Genomic DNA, 24,063 nt, shown 5'->3' on the forward strand with positions numbered 1-24,063 from the left:
ATGGAAAGTCCCAGTAACAGCCGTGAAGCCACTCATAGCTGGCCCTGGTGCTCTTCGCCTGCCTGGCTGCCTGTTGCCTCCTGTGTGCCCCCCAGGCTCAAGGGAAGTGGGGAGGCCCTCAATGCCCATTTGGCCCTGGCTAACAGGGGATGAGGTCACTCCAAATTCCCCTTATCCCCTTATAGCCTCAGACGGGCTGGCGAAGTTAGCCTACCACAGGACCCAACATAAAACATAAATGGCTCTGTAAAAAGCTGCCGGGCTGATGTGACTCATTAAAAAACGCTGGCGCCAACTCTTTTATTAATTCATTATTGTGTTTGGGGAGAGTGAAGTGACTGGGTTCTATTTTAAAAGGCTGTGTGTGTGTCTCTGTACAACTCTTTAGTTCAGTTTCTTTCGTTGTTTCATGACACATGAAAGCGTACAGTGGAACTGCGGTTTATTGTGCTGAGGTTTTTCCGCCTGTGTCTGGTGGCTTGAAAAGCACTTAAAGCTTAATTTTTGGATTAATATATTGTTGTTTCCCCCTGTGGGAATACAAAAGTCGCATGTGTACAGTCTTACAATATGCGACGATCCTTCTTTTTCTCAAACATCTTCCCTTTTCTCTTTATTCTTCTCTCTTCTCCCAGCACTCTGACACATCGTGCTGCCTTTATGGGGCCTGGTTTGAGTTCATGAGGCAGACACCCAAACGGGCCAAACGTTGGCCAAGTCCATACTCATAACACACATGCACACACATGCACCCCCCCCCCCCCCCCACACACACACACAGACACACACACACACACACACACACACACACACTATGAAGCTTTGCGTTTCTGGCAGTTTTGTTTTTCCAGGCTGTACCTCTTCTCCCATTAGGCCCACTGTGAAATCTTTAGTGATGTTTTTGTGTGTTAGCCACACAGTGTAACCACTGCACAGGGTCATGGTACCAGTTGTATCAGCAATAGAGAGATGGAAATGGGGTGTGGGTGGGGGAGGCGGGGGAGAGAAGATTGGGTATAAGGACATGATTAAAGAGAGGATATAGAGATGTGGGGTGGGTCAGAAAAGGGAAAAAAAATCAAAAGTAGTTAAGATGAGGGATAAACTGAAGAAGGGAAAGAAAGAAATACAGAGAGAAAAAAGAAAGATGGCAGTATGGCTGTGTTGGCAGGATGGGGGTGGGTGACTATCGGCGGCTGCTCCTTCCTGAAACGTGGCCACCCGAGCCTGCCTGGGTCCTGGATGCACATGTGGAACAGTTTACTGTAATGGAACTCTAAATTAGTGGTGGTTTGAAGCTGCCTGCAGCAGTAGGGTGTAATTAACTGGCTCTGTTGAAAGAGAAAGAGCCAGAAAGAGAGGCAGGGAGGGAGCCAGAGCCCTGGAAAAGGCAAGGGGTGAGAGGTGTGTGTGTGTGTGTGTGTGTGTGTGTAGAGGGTTTTTTCAGTGCTTGATTGCATGTGTATGTGTTTCAGACTGTGTGGTGTGTTTGTGTGCGTCTTGGAAATCTCTCCCTCTTTTTCCTGGGCACGGCGCCACCTCTTAGTGCCCCCCAGTGCCCAGACCCTGTCACTGTTCCTCTGTGCATTTTTCGCTCAGTTCAGCAGTTCACCGGTTCAGCCTTAGATCCCCCCCCCCCCCACCCCACCCCCTCAACTCATTTCTTTGTTTATACCGAATTCATTACCAAGATTTTTTTTCCTGTCTTTTCTCCCGGATTCACAAGCCACAGCAGTTCCAAATTCCTTGGCTCTGCTCTCTTTCAAAGCCACATTTAAAAAACAAGCTGATCACACCACCCACTCATGAAATCACGCTAGGGAAGCGAAAGGCAAAGAGAAAACATGAAAAAGAAAATGGGAGGCTTTGCCGGGAATTCTTTCCTCCTCTTGTATTAACCATCAACGCCGGGGCATAACTGCAGCCTTGTCAACACTTGAGGCCGACTTGTCTGTGCCCACTGTGTGGAGTCACACAGTGATGAGCGGGCTGCAGGAGGTTAGAGCCAAAATGATGGGAGCCTGACCTCAAGAGAAGATAGTTGGAAGTGACAGCAGCAGTTAGCAATCAGTGGATCTCATTTTCCCTACCCTCTACCCCCATCGACCCCCTCCTCCCTCCCTCCCTTCTTCATGCTCTGGACCCCGTGTCTGGGCCTCTGGTCCTGAGGGAAAGAGGCAGAGAGGCAGGCTGCTGTGCTAGGCTGGCAGCAGGAACAGAGGAGCTCTTTATAGTAGTTCTGGTGATTTAAATCATATGGCATAGCCTGGAATCACTGTAGAAGTCTGGAAGCTCTTCAAAACTGCAAGAACAAGAGCTCTCTCTCTTTTTCTCGCTCTCTTTTTTTACCCTCCCTCCCGCTCTTCCCTGTTATAACTTTTTCCAAACTTCTTTCTCATTTTCTTTTCCCCTCGCCCAGTCCCAGCTTTTCTGGCTCTTCCTCTCAGTCATTCTTTTTCTCTTACGTCTTTATCTGTTCTGGTTCCTGCCGTCCTTCCACACTTCCTCTTTCCTTCCCGTTCTCTCTACCTGCTGGTCTGAGGTTTGCACATCCTTCTTGCATTCGAGCTATGGATAAACTATTCTCCGTCCCAGAGTGTGGATGGATCATGGTCTCAGAGTTGATGTGAGGTGAATTGTGTTTGTGGAATCCAGGGAGGATGTCAACACAGACCACTGATTGTATCATCATGTTCAAGCCAATCACAAGGAATTATCCAATGCATTTTATGTGGATTAATTAGAAAGAAATAACACATGTCTCTGCCTTCTCTTCCTCAGAAAGGTGAATTGGACGACCCATCGAAAGTGCAGTCACTGAAACCAGAGGCTTCATCGTCACTCATCCATTCCCCACATCTTCAAAAGGACACGGATTTCAACTTTTCAGGGGATTTCCAGGTGTTGTGAGAGCCTGTTAATTTCATCCAAGCGGCCTGCTGCGGACCCCGGGGTGTGCTCCGTCGCCATGGCTACCAACAGGGAACAGCAGGTGGGTCACATGACCGGCTTCCCACCTGCTGTCTACCCCTTCGCCTTCAACTCCATGAGAAGCCACTCCCCTTTCGACCTGCTGGCCAACAGCAGCCTGTTTGGGAGATTTGGTGCTGACCTGCCCAAAGAGATGGCCGCTCTCTGTAAGTCATTTTCATTACTGTGTGTTTGACTTTTCCACGCTCTCGTATATCATTTTCCATTTCAACTCTGACTACATATGTCATCCATACCTTCATTTAAGTCACATTATACAATTTGGACATGGACTGGAAAGAGGCTATTTAAATTGCACTTCATTATGTGTAATTTTGTGGAAATAGAAAACCTTAGGGTCTGTTTGTGATATAGGACGAATGGAATAAGAAAAAAAAAACCCCAAAAGAAACCATGAAAAAAAAGTCCACTTTCATCAATACAATGATTAAACTACTCCTGTGGTTTCCGTAGATGCTTGTAGATGGTGTGGTTGTGACCACAAACTCTGGCTTCCCTGGTGTGCGTGTGCGTATGTATGTGTGTGTCTGTGTGTGTGTGTGTGTGTATCTACACCTCTCACAGAGCCTTTGTGAGGCAGGCAACCCACAAGTCTGCAATTAGAGACAAAACAACATTCTTTCAATGTGAGGTGATGAGTGCTCTGAGAAGCAGCACATATTTGAAAATGAGCACAATTGCAATTGAAAGACACGTCTGACATTTATCCAGAATGAGCATACCACACACCGTTCTGTAGAAAGTAAGGTGAGCAGAAAGCACAGTTCAAACAATCAGGTACCACAACAGCAGGCTCCATTAGTATCAGACGTGTAGTTTAAGACTTTACCACAGGGGGCGCTGTTGTATGCTGGCGCACTAAAATGGGATGATGTATGCAGCACAGAGCACAAAGAGGAGATTGTTGGCAATCTAGAGTGGTGATCTGTCATGGAAAAACTAGCCAGATTGCACAAACTTGTCATGGCTCAAAACACCTGCTAATTTCAAGAGTTATTTTTTAAATCAGCGTCAGGATTCTAGGTCAGGGAGTGTCCTCGTATGAAACCACTGCTGCATCATTTGATGCTGAGGATGTCAGTGTGAGAGAGAGAGGAAGGCAGAGAGAGAGAATAGACGGAGCAGGTTTTTTTGAGGTTAGGACATGAAGTAAAGGTAAGCGGGAGTTATTTGAAATCTTATCTGGGTGCAGCGCTAGAGGGGCGGCAGGTGGTGGTGGTGGGTGGTAGGTGGTGGAGGGGCTATAATGGGTGTGGGTGGCAACAGCTGAGTGCAGAGCCTGAGAGCCCCCCTGCCTGTGTGTGCAGTCCCCCTCTCTCCCCTACCACAGCATGCCTGAGCACCTCTCCAGCCTTTCAGCCGTCAATCAGTACTGCCCCCCCCCCACCCACACACACACACACACACACACACACACACCACACACACCCCACCCCCCGTCCTCCTCGCCGCTGTAGCCCACCTAATCCTCAAGCTATTTTCACAGAATCAGAGCAAGCGAGAGAGAGAGCACCTGGGGGTAATGTCCTAGTGTGGAGGAATCCAAGAACACACCCTGCTAGGAAAACACACAGATGCACACACATGCAAACACACCACCAAAGACACTCTTTTCTCTCTCACGCTCACTCTCTCTCTCTCTCTCTATCCCTCCCTCTCTCTCTCTCTCACCCACCACAGAGCCCTTCTTTCATCTAAAAAGTAGAAACATACCCCTGACGCAGAGTGAAAACCCACCGCGCTGACAGATGGATTCTTTTTGGTTTTTAAACTGGCAGGAGTTAAAACAAAAACAAGTATCAAAGCACAAAAAGACGCAGGCAACCACATGCACTGGGGCGCTCATACATGACTGCTTGTACTGACACATCTACGCTGGCAGTAGTATCGTTCACAAGGGTTAAGGACTGCAATTATTCTGTTTAAACTCTGTGTCACAGTTTAAACGAGGCTGGGGTCAGAGATTAAGTCGGGATCATATACAATTAGCGCTGACTTAGCTTTATGTGTGCGACAAATTGTTTTAGCACAAGACATACATCTTATTTGTGCTGAAGCTCATTCAGAAATACATCTGAGTATCAGTTTAAGTTTCTACCAGTGGCTGGAAAACCATCAACTGTCAGTCTGGGCTTTTAAAAGGTCCTTTTGCTGTATTCCTTCACTAGGAATGTTACAAGTCACTTTACTGACAGCAGTCAGCAGACAAAAGGCCTTGGTTTGGACATTCTCCAGGCCCTGTTTTTATTCTCCTTCTACTTCTTCTCCAGGAGTTGGCTTAACAGGCCTGCTCATTGTTGTCAGGGCTGTCTGTATGCCAGACAGAGAAAATACTTCCACATAAAGGGAGTAGCTCTCTGGATGTTTCTCTGCGTGTGTAGTGTGTGTGTGTGTATGCAGTTAATCGCGCTGCATTCTTGCCGGCTCCAGAGCGCCGTGCGTAATTGTTGTTAGAAAGGTAGCCTGGGTGAAACCTACCTTTTGTTGGCCGTGCGTGGTGTGCCGACAGGTCGGAGCACCTCCCACGGCAGCGCTGTGTTTTGGCACCAGTGTCTTTTGAAATACCTGTTTTGCACAGAAGTGGGACAGCAGAGAGGAGGGGTGGCTGTGTTTGCACATGTAGAGATAGTCGGCGTTTCTTTATTCTTAATGCATACAAAGAGAAACTGGACTCAGAAAACGTTCGTGCGTCACTTCAAGTCATGTGTGAATGAGTTGCACTGACCATGTGGCTGTGCTGCCAGACTCCCATCCTTACCACCCATATCTTTATATTTGCGTTTGTTCATCCATGAGAGGGCCTGACGGCTCTCTGTGCAGTGTGCAGCAGAGGCCGTTATCAGTTGATCCCTGTCATTATGGGAGCCCTTCAAACAAACAGTTGGAAGCCCATTAAGGCCACTTACTATGTGATAACATCACCACTGAGCCCTGAAACACCTCTATAAGCTTTCACCAATCAGGGCCGGAGCCCTGGCCCCAAAGCCTGCCACAGGGATGTTTTGAAAAGCTAGTAGGTCATTTCCTTCAGCCCACATGGCTCTGACCAAAATCTGCAGTCCTCTGCTTGGCTCGGACTTTCAATTCAGACCATGACTTTGGAGCTTTATCTTTGCTGCCTCTCACGAGAGGCTCAGCTGTGAACTTTTTCAGCTGCATTACACAGTGGGATGAAACTAAAAGCATTGTATTAATAGAAAAGAATGAATGGTGTGTTGAACCTTACGTAAAAGCCGCCTGAGTCTGCTCAGTTGTGCCTCCGGTGGAGACGAAGTGAACAGCTTTTTATGTAAAGTGTGTGTTGGGAAGGGATTCATACTAAGACAAGAATCAAACAAAAGTCCCACACACTGTAAAAAAAAAAAGAAAAGAAAAAAAGCTCCTAACAATTTTAAATGTGTAATGTTTTGATCTAACAGAGATCTTCATCGGGCATTTTCAAATCACCATCATAAAGCAGATTAAGCAATATATAGACACAAGCACATTCATCACAGGTGATTGTGATCTGCATGATTGAGAGCCAGTTTACTCTCAAGTTGGCCCAATCAGATTCAGCAATATAAGCAAAAATAACTGGGAACATCTGTCATGGGCAGCCCACTGCTCCCTATATACAGGGATGGGTCAAATGCCACAGGCATATATTAAATATAAATTCAAAAATGTGTCAAATATAAATCATCAAGTATCATATAATCTACTGAATAGAAAAATATATAGAAAAGGTAGAATAATATCAAATAGTAAATAATAGTCATATAATATTGACCCAAAAAGAAAATACATTTAGTTCAGTTTATAGTAATGGGCCCACATTTGTATTAAATATTTATAACAAGACAGGATATTGAATCAAATGTATATCATGAATCACAAAAATCATCCAAAAAATGATCATGAAAACTACGGAAAAATAGTAAAAGATAGAAAAGTAGAAAAAATTATAATCACTCGCTATGCCAAGGATTTCACCCATTTTCAAACACACACACACACACACACACACACACACACACACACACACACACACACACACACACACACACACACACACACACACACACACACACACACACACACACACACACACCAGGCATTAAGTCAGGCAGACTGCAGACTGAAAAGGACCAAAATGTTCCAGCAGAAAAGAATATCCTCATGCAGAGTGACATAATTAAAAACACTCATTGCATTTTTAAACACACACACACACACACACACACACACACACACACACACACACACACACACACACACACACACATAAGGAGGTCATGTTGGCTTAGGGAGCTCGGGGAGTTGCGTAAAGAAGCCATTTTGGTGGGAAATGTGCTGTGAGAGGGAATGTCAAAGTGAACCTTTAAATGGAGGAGAGGGACATGTCGACTGTCAGAGTGAAGCCTTCTCCACTGGATGCGCAAACGAGCACAAACGGCACATTGTACCGCCTTACTTATTTTCATAAAGGTTGAAGTGCTGGCTTTCAGCCCAGCCTTGATGGAGGTGCTGTAGGTGGGTACGTGCCTCCCTGTGGCGGTTTGGATATTGCATAATATGCGTGCTTATGTAGGCATACTGTATATTTGAGTGAAGGGTAGGAGGGAGATGAAAGAGTAAGGGAGCTATATGGATTTGAAACTGATGAGCTCAGCCCTGCTGCCGCTCACAGACACAAGCTTTGCCACAGACACAGAAAAACTCCCTTCTCTATTTATTTCCCCCTTCATAAGCTGTGATGTCACCTCTCTTTTAAAGCTGTGACAGGCCCTCAGAGACACCTGAGAGTTCAATTTTCAGTTTGCTCTTGAGAGCAAAGCCGATGATCTCTGACCTCTGTCAATCTCTGTGTCATCTACTGATCTCTGTTAGATTTATTGGAAAGGGGCAGAAAAGAAAGGCCTGAGCCTGGGGTGAAAACAACATAAATGAGGATTTCAGAAAAACTTCAAGAATGAGTGACATATATTTGAGATGGATAGTAGCCTCTCATGTGATCATTGCTTATGGATTATGATCATTTAAAAGACTACGATAGAGCAGTGAAAATGATTTGTCATGATGTATGAGGTGTGTTTTCATACATATGAATAATATCATCTGTGATCTCTGATTTGGCATGATCACATGCCAATATTGTATTTATTTCTTAACAAGATAGCATCTGTCATGTTGTCCGAGCCGTTATCAAAAACATAGAAGGAATCAACTCCAGATCATTTCAGTATAAAAGTTATTCATTAACATTTTAATATTTTCTTGATCAGAAAAAAAGAAGCGCCATTAAAGAGCCATCTGCTCGCTGGCATCTCTGCTCCTGAGACCACGGTCTACATCGCACATTAGCAATGCGTGGACTGGACCATTTGTGTGTACTTGTGTGTGATGACAGCACACGCAGCGCTATCTGGCTGTGTCCTTGATCCATCAGTGAGATTGGAGCTTTGATAAACAGCCCTGGTTTTATCTCCCATGGCAACCGCCAGCCTCAAGACGACAGCTCTCCGAGGCGCTCCTCTTCTTTTTGGAAGTCGATTCCCCTCACATTGCTCTTTTTTCTTTTTCAACCATTGCTGGCCATGACTCAATAGATGAGGGGGGAAATGGACAGAAAGGCATACTTTGTTTTTCCTGTCAATTTAAAGCAGGAGGAGTTTTTTTTATTGTGAAACTGAGGGGAATATCTGCTCCTCCGATGATATCCAGCTAAAGCCTGTCGGCTTATGCACTCTTGAATTCTCTTGCTCTTTTCTCTCTTTCTGCTCGGCCTTCACCTTGGATTTCCTTTCGTTATCCTTCCGTGCAAGTTGGAGCCAATTTGCCCTAAGTGCTGGAAACTTTCTGAAACGTTGTGTATTAAAGTGTGTACATGTGTGCTTGTGCCTGCTTGCCTGCAAAGTCAGCAAAGGTTGCTGGTAAAGGAGAGGCCACAGAGTTTACTAAAGCTCTGACACGATGACAGATGAAGATAAAGAGGCTACTATAAAAAAGGGCAGGGATCTGTTTTCAGATGGGCTTTTGTGGGCACGTGCAAGATGAAGGGCGCGCAATGGGCGAGAAAGGAGGGACGGGCCTTCAGAAGGCGTGGGAGGGCACTCAGGCACAGGGTGGGCCTATGAGAACAAGACACGACGTTTCGTATTTTTCGCCACAGAACCAAAAGATCTTTCTTTTTTTTCCCACACGAAACACGGGTAGTGAAATGTCATGACAGTGCAGATAGAGGGAGAGAGAAGTGAAAAAAACTTTGCTGAAAGATGGCCAAGAGTGATAGTGCTCTGAAAAGTAGCTGCGTTAGGTCTTTGGTGTGCATGTGAACAGACGCCAACATGGCCGCCGCTGAGAAATGGGCTCTCCCATAATTGTTGTTGGGATCGACGCCGGGGCAGAAAGCAGGTTCATGCGGCTGATTGAGTATTGATGGGTTAGTATAGATCAGAATTGGGGTAGATGTGGCTTCTTCCTACTCAATTTCAGACATGAAATGTTAATCGAAATTGCTTATTGAATGTCCCCTTATTTATTGGCAATCTTGTTTAGTTTTTACATATACATTTTAACTTTTCAACAAATGTTCAAAACAAAGTTTATTCAATTCAATTCATGCCTCACCTTCCTGTCATCCCTCTTCAGCGACACATCCGGTACCTTCCAGAGATGTATTGTGAGAGAGTGATGAGTAGATGAGTGGATAAGATTACATGTCTTGTCAGAGCTGAACATGTGTAAAAACGTTCCGCTGGTGGAGCAGTTGATGGATGTGATGGGTAGGAACGCTAGGATTGCCCTCTGTTACTTTCTTTAATGAGTTCATAAATGAAAAGGATGGAAAATACATGTTGGATGCATGGATCTTGTTGGTTACGTCCTTCATTAAGCTACTTTATGTGTATGTCTGTGTTTCTGAGTAACCTGAATCTGGCTGCAGAGGGAGGGCGCTCTGCACTGGTGTTCAGTGTCTCTATCATCACCGGCAATCTGTTTCAGCACGTCCACACACTGCACACGTGTTCACATAAGCAATGAAAAAGCTCTGCATTCCTTTCAAAGTCACCATGCTGCGTTTAGCACAGAGGCAACAAGCCGCCTTTATAGCCTCACACACCACTGTGTTGTTGACTGCTTGGCTGGTACGTGAATGACTGTATACAGAGGAAGTGGCAACAATGTGTTGTATACGTCTTATCTGTAATTGGCATCACAGTGTCAGACGGTAAAAGTCAGATTTTCCTGGGTTTCCGGCCCAGGTGGAGCTATGAGCAGTCTGGGACCAGCTGACTGAGCGTCCCTGTCTGATGTATAGATAAAGAGATGACACATGTCACAAAAGAAACATGAACATTTTTGAATCTGGTCGAATCTAAAGTGCAATTAAACATGATTGAACTCAGCAGTCACACATAATAACCAGTGCGTTGGCAGCCACTGAAAATGAAACATTTCCAAAAGCAGAGGTCTTTGTCAACTAAAACAAATCATGCAGTTCGGAAAAAAACGAGCATAGGGAACTTGATGATATGGGGAAAGTATTTTGCAGAAACAGAGAAGGGGGGGGGGTACGAGGAGAGCGATGGAGAGACTTGTGAGCCAGAGAAGGAGGGAGGATAAGTTTAGGGGGAAAGTTAGTGGCCCAGTGGGGGCTTCTTCTCGAGTTCAACCTCTCTGGCTGGGGAAGGAAGGGGAGGAGGGAGGGGGGGGCAGGGACCGGCCTGGGTCAGCAGCAGTATAGAGTATGTGTAGATTACATGTCTAAACTCACTCCGCAAAGCCCTCTGAAGCACTGGAAGACTCTCAGCTCACAGTGCTGTGTGCCAACAAGTGGAGAACCTGGGGTTAGTGGTCTGAGTCTCAAACACAGTGAAAAAGAAATGTCAAAACCAGTGGAGTCGGATAAGGTCCATCAATCTCCGAAAACAAAAGAGTTTCAAGTGTGACCACATGATATTATAAATCGCTTGTGTTGCCGCACGCCGGTCCAGAGAGCAGCCCCGGCAAACAACGCCGATGCGACAAAGCACATTTGAACACCAGGGGATTGGCCAGTTTCTAGTTTCCAGGATGCTGTTTTTGAAACTAGCAGCGAGAAAGAAAAAAAAAACACAGGAAACAGACAAAAGACGAGTGTGAGAAGAATGCTGGTGGATCATAAAAATGTGACTCGTGGCAGTGATGATTTATTCTGAAATGCATCCAGATCTGAACTTTTTTTTTTTAAATGATTGTGTAAATGGGTGGAGAGGTAGAACAGAAAGAGACACATCTTTAACAACACGCCGTTACATCTTTGATAGATAACAGTTTGTTAGCCTCACTGTTCTCTTCTTGCTGTCATAAAGCTTCCCCTTTATGACCCGACAAGTGGATGAAGAAACACATAAAAACTACTGATCTTCTTTCCTGTTTGATGCAACAAAAGAGCTGTTAAGTGTGTGAGTGAGTCTGTGCCGGTGTGTATGCATGTGCGTATGACTGCTCTCGTGAACCAGCTTAACAAAATAAACAAGGGGATTTCAACCGAAGGAAAAGCTTTTCGGTCAATAAACATTTTAATCGAAATCATTCAAAATAAGCCCGAAACGTGAAAGCATGGTTTCTTTCACGAGACAGGAAAAAGAGTGAAGTGTGAGACAGACGAGGAGGAGGGAGGGCACTGTGTGTTTATGGAGAGTGTAGCCAGCAGCGCAGATTGACAGGAAATGTTGTCTTTTTTGCCTGCTGGGCTGTACCACTTGTACTGGCCTGACAGGGGGGGGGGGGGAGATGAATGTGTGGGGCGCACAGACTAAAGTCATTCTATTATAATATATCTCCCATTGTATCAAGCTGTTTGCTTTCGCCTAGCCAGAGTCCATCCATCTGCTGATGAACAGTTAGGACCAGTGACAGGCCTTTTTATTGACCGCAGACCGCCTATTGATTTTCCTTTGATTTACTGTCACTGTGAGGGCACTGCTCTGTTTTAAATTGAATTATTTTATCGATACACAGAAAAGCCTGGGTTTAAGAAAGCTAAACGTGGAAGGCAGAATTTTCTTTTGGGCTCGATGATACATTCGGGTAGCACATTATTCAAATTCATTACTTGCACAGCCGCGTCACATCTGCATCCTTGCATCTCTCTGTATTTCTTCACAACGGTTGCTCGGAGATAAATCACAAACAGGGTCAAGAGAACCTGTGAGAAGTGTGTCCAGCACATGGTGCGTTTGTATATTGGGGGTATTTGTCTGTGTAAATGCACTGCAGGGATTGAGCAAGGCAGCCCTCATTCATCTGTTAAAAGCACTTGAGAGACAGAAAGAACTGCCCATCCTCTGTTCCCTCAGACGGACAGAGAGGGAGGGATTTACCCTGGCATCTGGTTTCTGGGTTCAACCACAGCACAATGTTCTTCCTCGCTCTCTCTGGCTCTCTTTCTCACACACACATACTCACCCGGCCAGCAGTGGCTGGACTTTAATATGGTTATGATTAGAGACGGGGGCTCAGAGAAGGGAGGGGAGGGGGCTCATATTTACTGCAGGGGAATTGGGGGAGGTGCGATGGAAGAGACAGGGACCAGATCTGAATGGGACACGAGGGGAGGAGAGGGGAGGAGAGGGGAGGGGAGGGGGGGGGGGGGACTGTGTTTGTTTGCGTTCAAGGATGAAATATGAAACACGAAAGCAGCACGGACAAAAAAAAAGAAGCAAATGAAGAATGGGAATAGAGTTTTGTCCTCTAACCAGATCAGTTCTTCCTCGAGTGCAGGCTCTGCTGGCCGGCCCCCTCTTCCTCCCTCTCCCTCCCTCTCCCCCCCTCTCCCTCCCTCTCCCCACTCCTCCTGGGTCCCTCTCTCCTAGCCCTCCCTCTCTGGCATTCTCTCTCTCTCTCTCTCTCTCTCTCTCTCTCTCTCTCTCTCTCTCTCTCTCTCTCTCTCTCTCTCTCTCTCTCTCTCTCTCTCTCTCTCTCTCTCTCTCGCTCTCTCTCTCTCTCTCCACCCCCTCTCAGAGCGTCATGCCGAGGCAGTTGGTTCGCTCCGCCGTGTCTGGGGCTCAGCCAGAGCTGTGAGAGGCTGTTATTTAGGTCTGTTACAGCAGACAGAGAGCAGCTCACCCAAGGGCAGGGGGGGGGAGAGGAGAGAGTCACGCTCAGCTCAGCCAGGATCCAGATCTGCTTTCCAGCTGAGAGGGAAAGAGGGGAAACTCCAGTATCGGCAGGAAAGAGCAGCAGAGAGGGTGACAGCGAGAGATAAGTGAAGGCAGCAGATCCAGCTAGCTGTTGCTGCTGTTTGTTGTTGTCACTGCCTCAGCGAGTGACGTGCGCGGTGGAAGCGGGGCAGGACGCAGGCAGGACTTGAGGGCTCGGAGTGATTTCTCGCTGAGGGCGGGAGGGGGGTGTGGGTGCCATGTTCGACTGCATGGAGGCTCTGGGAATGGGCCCCCGTCAGCTCTATGATGTCACCAGCCGGGGTGCATGCATGCTGCGGAAGGCGAGCCCCTTCTTTGCGGGGCTGGACCCCTTTGCTTGGACGGGCAGTGCCAGCGTTCAGTGTAAGTGGCATCCTGTTTTGGATTTCTTGTATGACACAATCATGTCTGTCTCGCTCCATCTGTCTGTCTCGTGTCTCCCTCTCTCTCTCTCTGACACACACACACACTCTCTCTCTCTCTCTCTCTCTCTCTCTCTCTCTCTCTCGCTCTCTCTCTCATTGCTGGCTTGCTTACCCCTCAGGGCTCAACCAAGGGGGCTGCTGTCAGGGGCTACAGAGCAGCACAGGAAAAGACTGGGACAAACAGTCTCCTCTCCTCTCTTTTCCTCTCCTCTCCTCTCCCCCCTCACAGCCCACAGACATTTTGAGCTGCTCAGCCATCTGAAAGAAACTCTCTGCTATGATATGATATGCATGTGTGTGTGTGTGTGTGTGTGTGTGTGTGTGTGTGTGTGTGTGTGTACTTGTGGGCTTGAGCCCATGGAGTCAAGTTTCAGTGATAATGTGTAATCACCTGAGGTTTGACCTTGCCAGGTGTATACTAAAAACAAAACTACAAGTATGCACACATGAAAGAAAGGGGAAAGCAAATGGTGTGCTACAGGAAGAAGACAAACAAACACTGACATTTTAGTTCATTGTCCTTTCTTGTTGTGGTTTTGACACTACAAGTCTGGTCTCTGATGTATTTCTTATGACCTGTTTTTGACAAATAGCCTGTTTAATGTTACAGATGTTAAAAGTTTTGTGTAGCCTGCTACAATCCTCCTAGGTCATCGGTTTGTGTATGCTTCTGGATGCAAGATGGATAATGATATTCCTCTGGAGCTATGAATTAATAAGTAGATGAATTATTTAATGGATAAATGAATAAATTAGAAATGTAGAATACATGCACAGTCTAAAAAAGCAGAGGGATGTTTCTTTTTTTTCCCTTTTTCTCTGTCAGACTCTCATTTTTCCTCTCCCTTCTCCCCCCTCTGACTTCAGACAACGCTCTGACTCTAACAACAGGCCTGTCTCTGTAAAGACAAAACTGGGGTCCATTTCCATACACTTCCAGGGGGCCACTACTGCTGTGAGAGAGCGTGTGAGAGTGGAAAAGGAGTGGGGGTGTGTGTGCATAGTATGGTGGGAGAAGTGTGGAGGGAGACAAGCCAGATATGACAGTGGAAAAACAATCAAGAATACAAGAAGAGATAGAGCAGTGGGACAAACAGCCGGACTGTGTTCTTGTTTTTGGGGAGCTTTTTGAAATTGGTTCTTATTTTTTTAGTATTTGTCTGTTTGTTCATCCTCTTGCTTTTTGTTCCTTTTGACTGCCTCTCGGGGGGACTCATCTGTCTTCATTAATCGTGAAGACACCAGTGTTTCAGTGGCTGTCATGCACACTGGCTGAGCTTTAATGAAGACAGATGCTCTGTCAGGGAAGGCCGAGGCCAGGGGGGACTCCAGCCAGCCCAGCTTGCTCTGCTTAGCTAGGGGAACCCTGATGATAACAAGATGAGATTTGTTGATTTAATCAATCAGACTTCTATGGGCTCTCCATTTAGCCCATTCACACACATGCATACATTTGAAAATTAGGCCTCGAGATTCCAGAAGTACATTTTTCTTTTGGGCCTTTGTTCCAGAAAATCAAAGCGATTTAAAAAAAAAAAAAAAAAAAAAGAAGAAAAAAAAAGAAAAAGTCCTGAGAAGCTGCCCCGAGGGTAAAGGAGCTGAGTCTAGCAGAGCAGAGCAAAGTGGAGGCTGGTGTGGTGTACTGTTTCAAGCCCTCTGTGCCCAATAACCTTTGTAAACAAGGCAGCCCTATCCCCACACAAGGAGCCATAATGCCTCTCTTTGCTGAAGCAGTTGCCCCTCATTGTCCTCATCAATGAGGCTGATGAAGTGATGTTTGAGTCTGATATCTCATTAAGCCAGCCCAGCTGCACAACAGAGGGACCTGTCTGGCTCCTCATGCCACGCTCACACAAGCACACACTCTGCTCTCCAAAATAACCACAGGGTTTGTAAAGAGAGTCACCTGGCCCTGGCATGATACGCACCAACTAATTACTGTGGTCCAAAAAGAAGCGCTTTGAGGTGTATTTCGTGAAAACATGGGTGTCAGTAGTTCTTTGATAATCTGTCGAAAATGCAATAGAAAAACGTTGTGCCCCTAAATCTTATACAAAATGAGTACATCCTATTGTCCTGGCAGTAAATCTCCTGCGGTGATAAGTGTCACTGTCGTTGGCTGTTAGCCCGGGACAGTTAGAGGACTTAAAAGTGTGTGGTCAGTTTTCCTGTTTTTCTGTCCACCAGTGGGAGACCTCAATGTCAGAGGTTAGTGAGAGGCTGTGGAAGTTTGAGTCTGTCCCACAGCGAGGAGGCCAGAGCACGTGTCCCGCTGCTGTTTACAGTGGACACGCTGCAATAAGAAATCTACCAAGACTGGTTTACAATTAAAAGGAATTTAATCCCACTGATGCAAGTACAGTCTTTACAGTGAAGTACACTATTTCCATGAAATATTAAATCAATAAAACCCCGTTTGCAAAAAACTCAACTCAGCTCCTCAGGTATAAAACCCGTCCGTCCTCTGAGAGCCATCACGTGAGAGAGAAAAAGACTTGAAATGAAACCACCCACATCCGTTCAAAACACCTCCTCTTCCGTTTATCCCAATTCCTATTGGCTAACTTCCAGGAGTGTATTCGCCTGTCTGCCTTTCTGTCCCTGAGTTTACTAACACATTCAAAGACTGTCAGTTATTGCTTAATCCCTTCTATGATAATCCTTCAGTATAAAAGTTAAACTTCTGCAACTTGGCAGAAGCTTCATGTCTTTTAGCGACTAATCCTAAAACACTTTATGCTTATCTTAATTATGCATTTCCAAAACCCTTATGATTATGACTAATTATGAATTCTTAAATATGAATCATTGAACACTTTTATTACAGCTACTAAACACAGTTCTATGCTCAAATTTCTTACAAGGCTACGGGCTGGCCAATGCCAGATCTACACCATGTGTGCCGGCCTTGTCAGCTTGCTGAAAAGGAGACCCTTTCAACCAGTTTGGCTTGTGTAATGCTCTTAAGTGCCTTATACCACGTAGCTGGTACTACATCTGAGCTGCCTTGCACGTAAGGATAATGGACACTGATTTAGTCATACATCAATGAGAACTGAATTAGTCACCTGCCATAGAAGCCATTTCAGAGATGCTATGCAGACCGATTCCCTCTCTGTCAATGTTCATTTGCTTAGAAGAATGAGGCAATTACGCTTAGCAGTTCTTCAGGGTCAGAAGAAGTGTGTTTTTCTCACCAAAATACACTCGTAGCTTCTTTCTTTTTTGTAACACTGTTTGGATATTAATTGTGATGCTTCCAAGCGACACAATCAAGAGAGTGACAAGGTAGTAACAGAGTGATAGACTGACCCATCACCTTGTGTGCGATCCTTCACACACGTGCACACACACACATCGGCACATACGTCTCTTTGTTTTACCTTAATGTGCTGTTCAAATGTGAATTGAGGAGCTAATTGAAATGGGGGTATATCTCAGCAGCAATGGCAGAGAAATAAGAGCTTCCTGTGACCGCTGGCACATTCTGGCCCCCGATCATTTTCTCCCTGATGGAAGTCCGCAGTTCTTTCATTATAATTACAAAAGATTCAATTAAAAGATTAGAATGCCTGAGGAGGCAGGACTGGGAATAGATAGTGGTATCTTGGGTAAGGGGGTGTGTATGACAGAGAATGAAGGAGACAGAGTACCGCGGTTGCTGGTCTAATGAGGACTTGTCAGTGCTGTTATATACACATAAACCTTGTTGATCCTTTCAAGATAATGTCAAATGAATGTGCTGAAGTTAAAAGGCTTAAGTAGTGAGCTGGTCCCAGGTCACTGAGTCGAAATTGATATGACCGATGAAAGGCCTTCACTCGTCTCTGAAAACAATTATTCTAATGCAACTAAATGAGCTGTTTGAAGTAGAAGATGAGTTCAACATGAAATGCACAAAAAACTGAAACATGAGAGGAACTTTTTTTGTTCTGTAATCGAAAAAGCACCAAACGTCAGTGTGAGTGGATAGAGAGCCCCTATTTTGCAAAGCTGCCGTCTGGGGAAAGGCGCACGCGGCTATGTATCTATAAGTGTAGGTATTTGTATGTGTGTGCGTTTCTATATGCATTCTTAACAATACTCTATATCAAGAGCAGCTGTAAAAAACATGTACTGTATTATATTACTTTACAGCATGGAAAACATTTTCACAGCAGGAAGCCATTTTCAGGATAAGGACTCGGTGTATCACACCACCTTGCTAACAGATCTGTCTCAGTTCTGCAGTCATAGCCAAGGCCATTAATAGGCAGTGCCACCTATAAATAAACAGTTTCAATCCCTGCAGTTGCTTAAAGTTATTTCCATAAGCCCCCCTTTAATGTGTTTTTGTGCCTATAAATATGAGTGTGTCAGCCCGTGCTTGCGTGTGTAGAGTCTATATGTGAACTCCTATATGTCAATGTATGTGGTGTTTACGTGCCTGTTTGGCTGGCGTTGGGCACCCAGACTGCTGTGTCAAATCCAGAGACAGACAATGTGCCAGGCTGGATTCCACAGGCCTGTGTTGGAATCCAGCTCTGCTCTACCAGCAGTTTATAGCCCCTCAACAGCGTCAGTCACACCACTGTAAATAAAACTCATCAACCACCGCGTGGAGGCTGAATCTGTCACATTGGACGTTCTGTCCATCTTCGTGAATTGTTTTTAGAAGTGTTTCACAAGAGTGCCTCTGCTGAAACATTCTGAAGAGTCCCGTTCAGGCTGTTATGAGGCAACTGGGCCAACAGTTTGCCCTTCTGTATCAGCAGAGTATATAATGTGGACTTTCGTAAGTTCTTTCACAATAGTTTGCTGGTCACGGAGGTATTGTAGCTGCCCACCCGGACACCCATGTCTGGCAGCTACTATTGTAGCTGTTTACTGGCTGCCAGGCACATTTTCCCTTGCACAAAGGCGTGGGGAATTGGCAGGGAGTGTGTGTGTGTATGTGTGTGCAACTTGGCCTTTTTTGTGTGCGCGCGGTGTACTCATGCATGCACCTGTGAGAGTTCATTTTTCACTGGTGAGCACGCAATGTGCCGTTGTGCACGTGTATTTGTGTGTAGCATCTATAGGAGTGTGTGTAAGTCAGCTCAGAGCCATGTGTGAGCTGAGTGTGAATATAGCAGTTCTGTTACCATCATGTTATTGACTGACAGCTTGGCTCGAGCGTTGCTAGGGGCTCACTGTTATGAGAAGCGGAGGGCTCGGACAGCCATGCCGCGACTAGAAACCCAGACGAGCCTGACTGTCCTCCCTCCGTGTGTGTGTGTGTGAATGGGCTGTGTTTACGCAGCCGACAGTGTTTGGCAGGGAGTGGTGGGCGGCCGGTGCAGTACAGCTATAATCTGGGCTCAGGGGTGGAGAGTGATGGAAGAGAAGTTGGCCGAGGGAGGGGAGGGAGGCCCCCTGGTGTTGTGTTCACTAAGACATTTGTCAAATTGTGCCTATGTGCATATGTGCAACTGCCATGGCCTCTTGTCTGGAAATGGTGCATGAGTTAATTTGTATAAACTTGCATTAGTTAATTTGTTTGTGTGTACATTTTGCCTGTGTAGATCAGTGAGGGGGAGCAGGTGTGTGTGTGTGTGTGTGTGTGTAAGCTAACATGACTGTAATTGTGTGCTTAGCTGACAGTTTGGGAGTTTGTTGTGTGAAAACATGAATGCCAATGGAAAACTGAACAGATGCCACTGTGTGCATGTGTGCCTGTTTCTGTGTTCGCTCTCTGACTATGTTTACAAGTGCAGGTTATTGGTAGAAATCAGGTCAAGGCAGGAAACAGGAGAATGTGTTCACATCTTAAAAAACGTTACATACAGCTGGTCAGTGGTCAGATTTCTCTCCAACTTACTAGAATATTCTTCAACCAAAAACACAGTTTTTCCTTTTACTTTGAGCATGTGTCTGAATTTTACAATTTGTCTACTCCACAGCTGTGTAAAGTACGGTATTTTATTTTATTTTCTGTTTCTGTTTCGCCAGACTTCGGCTGTAGTCATTTTGAATTCAATGCACAATAATGACCCTTCATCCCTCTCCATTGCATTCACAGCGATACATTCCCTGTGCTGGCTCTTTGTCATGCACACATGTCAAGGAAAACCGACAATTACTGAATTGTGTGTAAACATCCCTGCAGAAGTGCATTCTTACGTACACACATGACACACACAGGCAGGTATAGTGAGACACAAAGACACAAATCACATGCTCTTCAAACTAGCAGATCATATGTCCATGTCTTTACTGTAGCATTGCCTGTGATTGAATGAGAGCCTGTCAGTAGGCCTGGATTCATCAGCTCCTGCTCCACTGCTTGAGCACCTCACTTGCCAGAAAACACTGAGAGAAAACCTGCCAGACAGACAGACAGACAGCCAGTTCGACAGGAAGTGATCCAGCAGAGGCGTTCGGGCTGCTTGAAGTGATTTATGCCTTGTTCAGGAACGCTGAACGAGTTCAGGGTGTGCTTCTGTTATGGGAACTGACTGAATGGGCATTGCTTGCTTTCTCTGTGACGTATTCTCTGAATGCTTATCGTCCAAATATCAAATTGAGATGTGTCGCCTCACATTAATGTCACATGGAACTTCCAACGCGCCGAGAGGCAGACAGAGAAGGAAATGCATCACTGCAGGGCCTCAATCTGAATTTCTTGTCAGTGCTCAGACAGGCTCCACCCAGACGCAGAGATGGGCAACCTGTTGGCGGTTGGTTGCCAAGCAAAAGTGAAAAACTCTGTTATGCATCATTGCTCCACTGAACCACTCAAAGCAGAAGTTTCTCAGAGCGACTCCTATGTCTGGTATGACTCAGAGTGTTGGTGCCAGTGTTGTAGTGTTTCTAAAATCACCCCGTACGTATGTGTTACTCACTGAGACGTCAGGAAACCACAGTCATTTTCTGGCTGCCCTCTCACTGTCGATCTGTTTTTATTTTATTTTATTTATTTATTCATTCATTTTTCAGGGACAATGCACACTAATCAACAGTTACACTGTAAGTGAGCCAGAGTTAGCCAGATAGGCTAATTTCCATCTGCTGTCCCAAGGCAGCCTAAAATAACAAAATCTCAAATTGAAACGGAGTTAAAATTCATAGAGAAACAGACAGCAACATATAGACAAAACCGAAACACATTTTACTTTGAGTCTTTGCTTTTGACTCTCTCCCATAGTGCTGCCTTTAAAGTCCTTTGTGAAAAGAGGGAGGAAAACTGTAGCTGTAAAGCCAAATTGTTAGATCGAGATATTAGATAGATGCTACGCCGGGGAAAAAAAGCAAGAGGAAACGCGTATTGTAGTGTGTGCGGATGCTTTGGCACATTCATTTACATGTTAAGTGGGAATGAACTGTGTTACTACTTGTGGGTGTGCTGGTTCCTTCCAATAAGAGGTTTGCGTTTGCATGCTTTGGTCTGCGGTGCTTCCCCAATGAGCTGGAGTGAATACTACTGTTGTTGTTTACGTTATCCTCCTTTCCCCCTCGCTTCCTCTGACAGAGCAAGGCTGCAGCCGGGGCTGGGCTACTTCTACTTTTGTAGGTTTCTATTGTTGTTGGGAGGAAGCAATAGCCATTGAACAAGCGCTGGTGGACTTGCCAGAGACAGACAGGTGAGAGCCAGGGCTACAGATGGTGAGAGGAAGTCTGGGAGGACGAGAAACAACCTGAGGATCAAAGGACTCAGGATTTGCCTCCCATGTCTCTCCTGTCCTCTCTCCTCACCTCGCCTGTCTGCCTGCCGCCGCTCTCTGTCGGCTTCCTCGCCTGCCCGTGAGTTGTCCTGTCTACTTGACATGATCAATGGCCCAAGCCTGCGCCGGATTGCCAGGTTTGGGTTCACTGTGCAGTCACCGGAGGAGAGCTGTGTTCCTCTGTGTCTTCTGGTGGGCAGATGAAGAGTCAGCTTGAGCTCACCACAGGGATGAGAGGGCACGTTTTTTCCACAGATCTGCACTTGACTGTCTGCTTTTTTCCTGCACTTGCCCTAAAAGGCCACTGACTAAAATCCTTTCAATGAACGTGTGTTTCCTTCAATTTCCCCTCTCATTTTAATCCCGCCTTCCTCAGGTTTTGTTCAAGGACATTTGAAGGAAACTTTCTTTTTTCTTTTTTCGCCGGGTTCATGTGGGACAGGCAGCTCGGTGGGCAAGTTTGTCCGTTTGAAGCCAACTCGTGTGTTTCTTGACAGGGTTGTGTGGTGCAGGAAAAGGGGGGCGCTTGCTGCCAAATGTTGGCTTGGCCGACTCCATCAAGAAAATATCAAAAGGCCCTTTATGAGGTGCTGTAAAGAAGAAAGGGTGTTTTGAGAGCACCAGCAGACTGCAAGGGTAATTCCACTTTTTAAAATGTGCCCTGAGGATACAGGCTTATCCCACCTGCTGCCTTTCCTGCTCTGCACTGCTTGTACACTTTCTTAGGGGGAGCTGTAGATAAAGACGCGTGTGTGTGTGTGTGTGTGTGTGTGTGTGTGTGTGTGTGTGTGTGTGTGTTGGCAGGAGTTTGTGTGGCATGTCACGTTGTGTCAGTCTCAAAAAGTAAAAAATAAATGAAACAGCCATGAACATATGCCAAAACGTTCTACTCCTTTTATCCGTCTGGTCTCAGATCATATGTGTGCATCATGTGGGTTCACACGTGTTCGTCTCTCTCTGTGTTTCATGACTTTCTGCTGGTTCTGACAGAAGGGTGTAAATTCCTGGAGGTGTGTGTGTGTGTGTGTGTGTGTGTTTCTCACCACTCCTAGCCAGCTTTATGTCTTTTCACCGCTCAAACCTGAGCAATCTCCTGGTCGACAGCCCAGTTTTATCATAGACCTTGTTTTAAAAGACAGCTTACAGGCCTCTTTACAGGCGTGTGAGTGAATGTGTGTGTGTGTCAGTAGGAGTCCAGGTAATGAGCTTTCTGACAGCTGTTGAAAGGTGTTGCTACTGCTCAGCACCTTTTAATGAAAGCATCCCCCCTCCTTGTCAACACACACACATTCCTCCCTCACTCCTTCCAGCGTTTGACTTCCTCACCATATAAACCATTTCTTTGTCAGTTGTAGGGAGGTTACACTGTGAGCGCTTGTGCAACTCGACACAATAGAGACTTGATAGACCTCCCTTTTAAAAGCCTGCAGGTGACTCAATTGTGTGCAACAGAGCTTGAACAGAGCAGCAGTATTATTTCGACCTGTGGGAAATGGAGGCGCATGTAAAAAGGTGTAGCAGCGAGGGACACAGAAGTGGCTAGAAAAGCAGTGACGGAGATCCTCCGGAAAGATTGACAAGAGGAAGGAAACTAGGCTGTTGTGTGGGACCTTGAAGCAGAAGCCTCAGCGGGATGGCAGGAAGACGTGGGCAGAGAAGGAGAGTGAAACTTGCTGCCACTACTGACAAGGGTGTGGTACTTTCTTTTCCTCTTTTACGAAGCCCAGTTCTTCATAGAAACCTTTCAGTGGGTTTCTGGTCACTCAGTGGAGCCTGTGGAGCTGTAGCCTCTGCCATGGGGTAGAGAGGGCCAACGGCACCCTCAAAGGCCCCACCTCGTGTGCCAGCAAGTCTTCCAGCCCACTGTTCGCCATCCTCTCTCAATCTGCTCCCCTTCTGCCACTGCTGTCTGCTGTCTGCCCAATGCCCACCCCTATTTTCACAGTGAGCCCTACTGTGTGCCTCTCTCTCGCACACTGCCTTCAAGTCTCACACACTCTTTTACTGCTCGGTGCTTTCGACAAGGACACGCAAGCTGTACAAGCTGTTTAATGAAGGTAGAGATGGAGACAAAGGCCCCACATGCCTGTGCTTGCAGTTTAACACGGACAGAAAAAAACTTGCGCATAAGCTGCCTCCCCCCCCCCCCCCCCCCCCACACACACACACACACACACACACACACACACAAGGAGGATATTTTAATGGAGAACAGTGGAGCTCACTGTAGCGCACTGTTACAAACAGTCCTGCATTTGCAAATCAAATAGAGGCTGCAAAGATTGGGCAGGGCCGCTGGCTGAGCAGAAATCAAGCACAGAAATCTGTCTGTGCCATTCACTCAGGTACTTTAATGTGTGGACACTGTCGCCTGTGCATTTGCTGTCACATGCCAAGACTAGATTCTGGAGCCGCGTCCCACTGAAGATTCAATCACGAAGTCACGTAGACATAATCTGCAAGCCTATTGTGAAAGAATACTTGTAACCCTGCCAGAATGTCATATGCTGCTCAGTTAAAAGGAGTGTGTTGCGACACAAAGCACAAGCTGCATAGTCACGGCCTTTGCTCACATACATTAGAAACACTCCCCTTTCCAGTTGAGTGAACAGCAGGCCGCCTCAGTGTTACCAGGAAGTTTCCTGTTTTTCCTTATAATCTCTTCCTATTCAATCTTTTTCCTTCCCATTGTGTCCGTCGAATCTAAAGGGACGTCAAATGGCCCAGTTGACCTGACCTAGAATGTAATGCAATTGACCTAGTTGAAGTCACCTTCAGCCAAACAGCTATTTCTGT

The 24,063-nt window shown here is 46.1% G+C and overlaps 1 protein-coding gene across 4 annotated transcripts in view; it reads left to right on the plus strand.

The window, feature by feature from the left end:
* Positions 1-24,063, plus strand: part of rarga (retinoic acid receptor gamma a) — a 42,414-nt gene that overhangs the window by 9,516 nt on the left and 8,835 nt on the right. For 3 of the 4 annotated variants that reach the window (XM_079274455.1, XM_079274454.1, XM_079274453.1), the window contains one exon: positions 2,782-3,137. In XM_079274455.1, coding sequence (XP_079130581.1) covers positions 2,969-3,137 — 169 coding nt within the window. In that variant the 5' untranslated portion in view covers positions 2,782-2,968. Of the gene's footprint in view, positions 1-2,781; positions 3,138-13,079; positions 13,524-24,063 lie in introns of those variants that run through there. The other variant, XM_079274456.1, reaches the window with a different exon arrangement.

This window comes from Melanostigma gelatinosum (genome assembly GCF_949748355.1).
Source record: "Melanostigma gelatinosum genome assembly, chromosome: 8".
Taxonomy (NCBI): Eukaryota; Metazoa; Chordata; class Actinopteri; order Perciformes; family Zoarcidae; genus Melanostigma; species Melanostigma gelatinosum.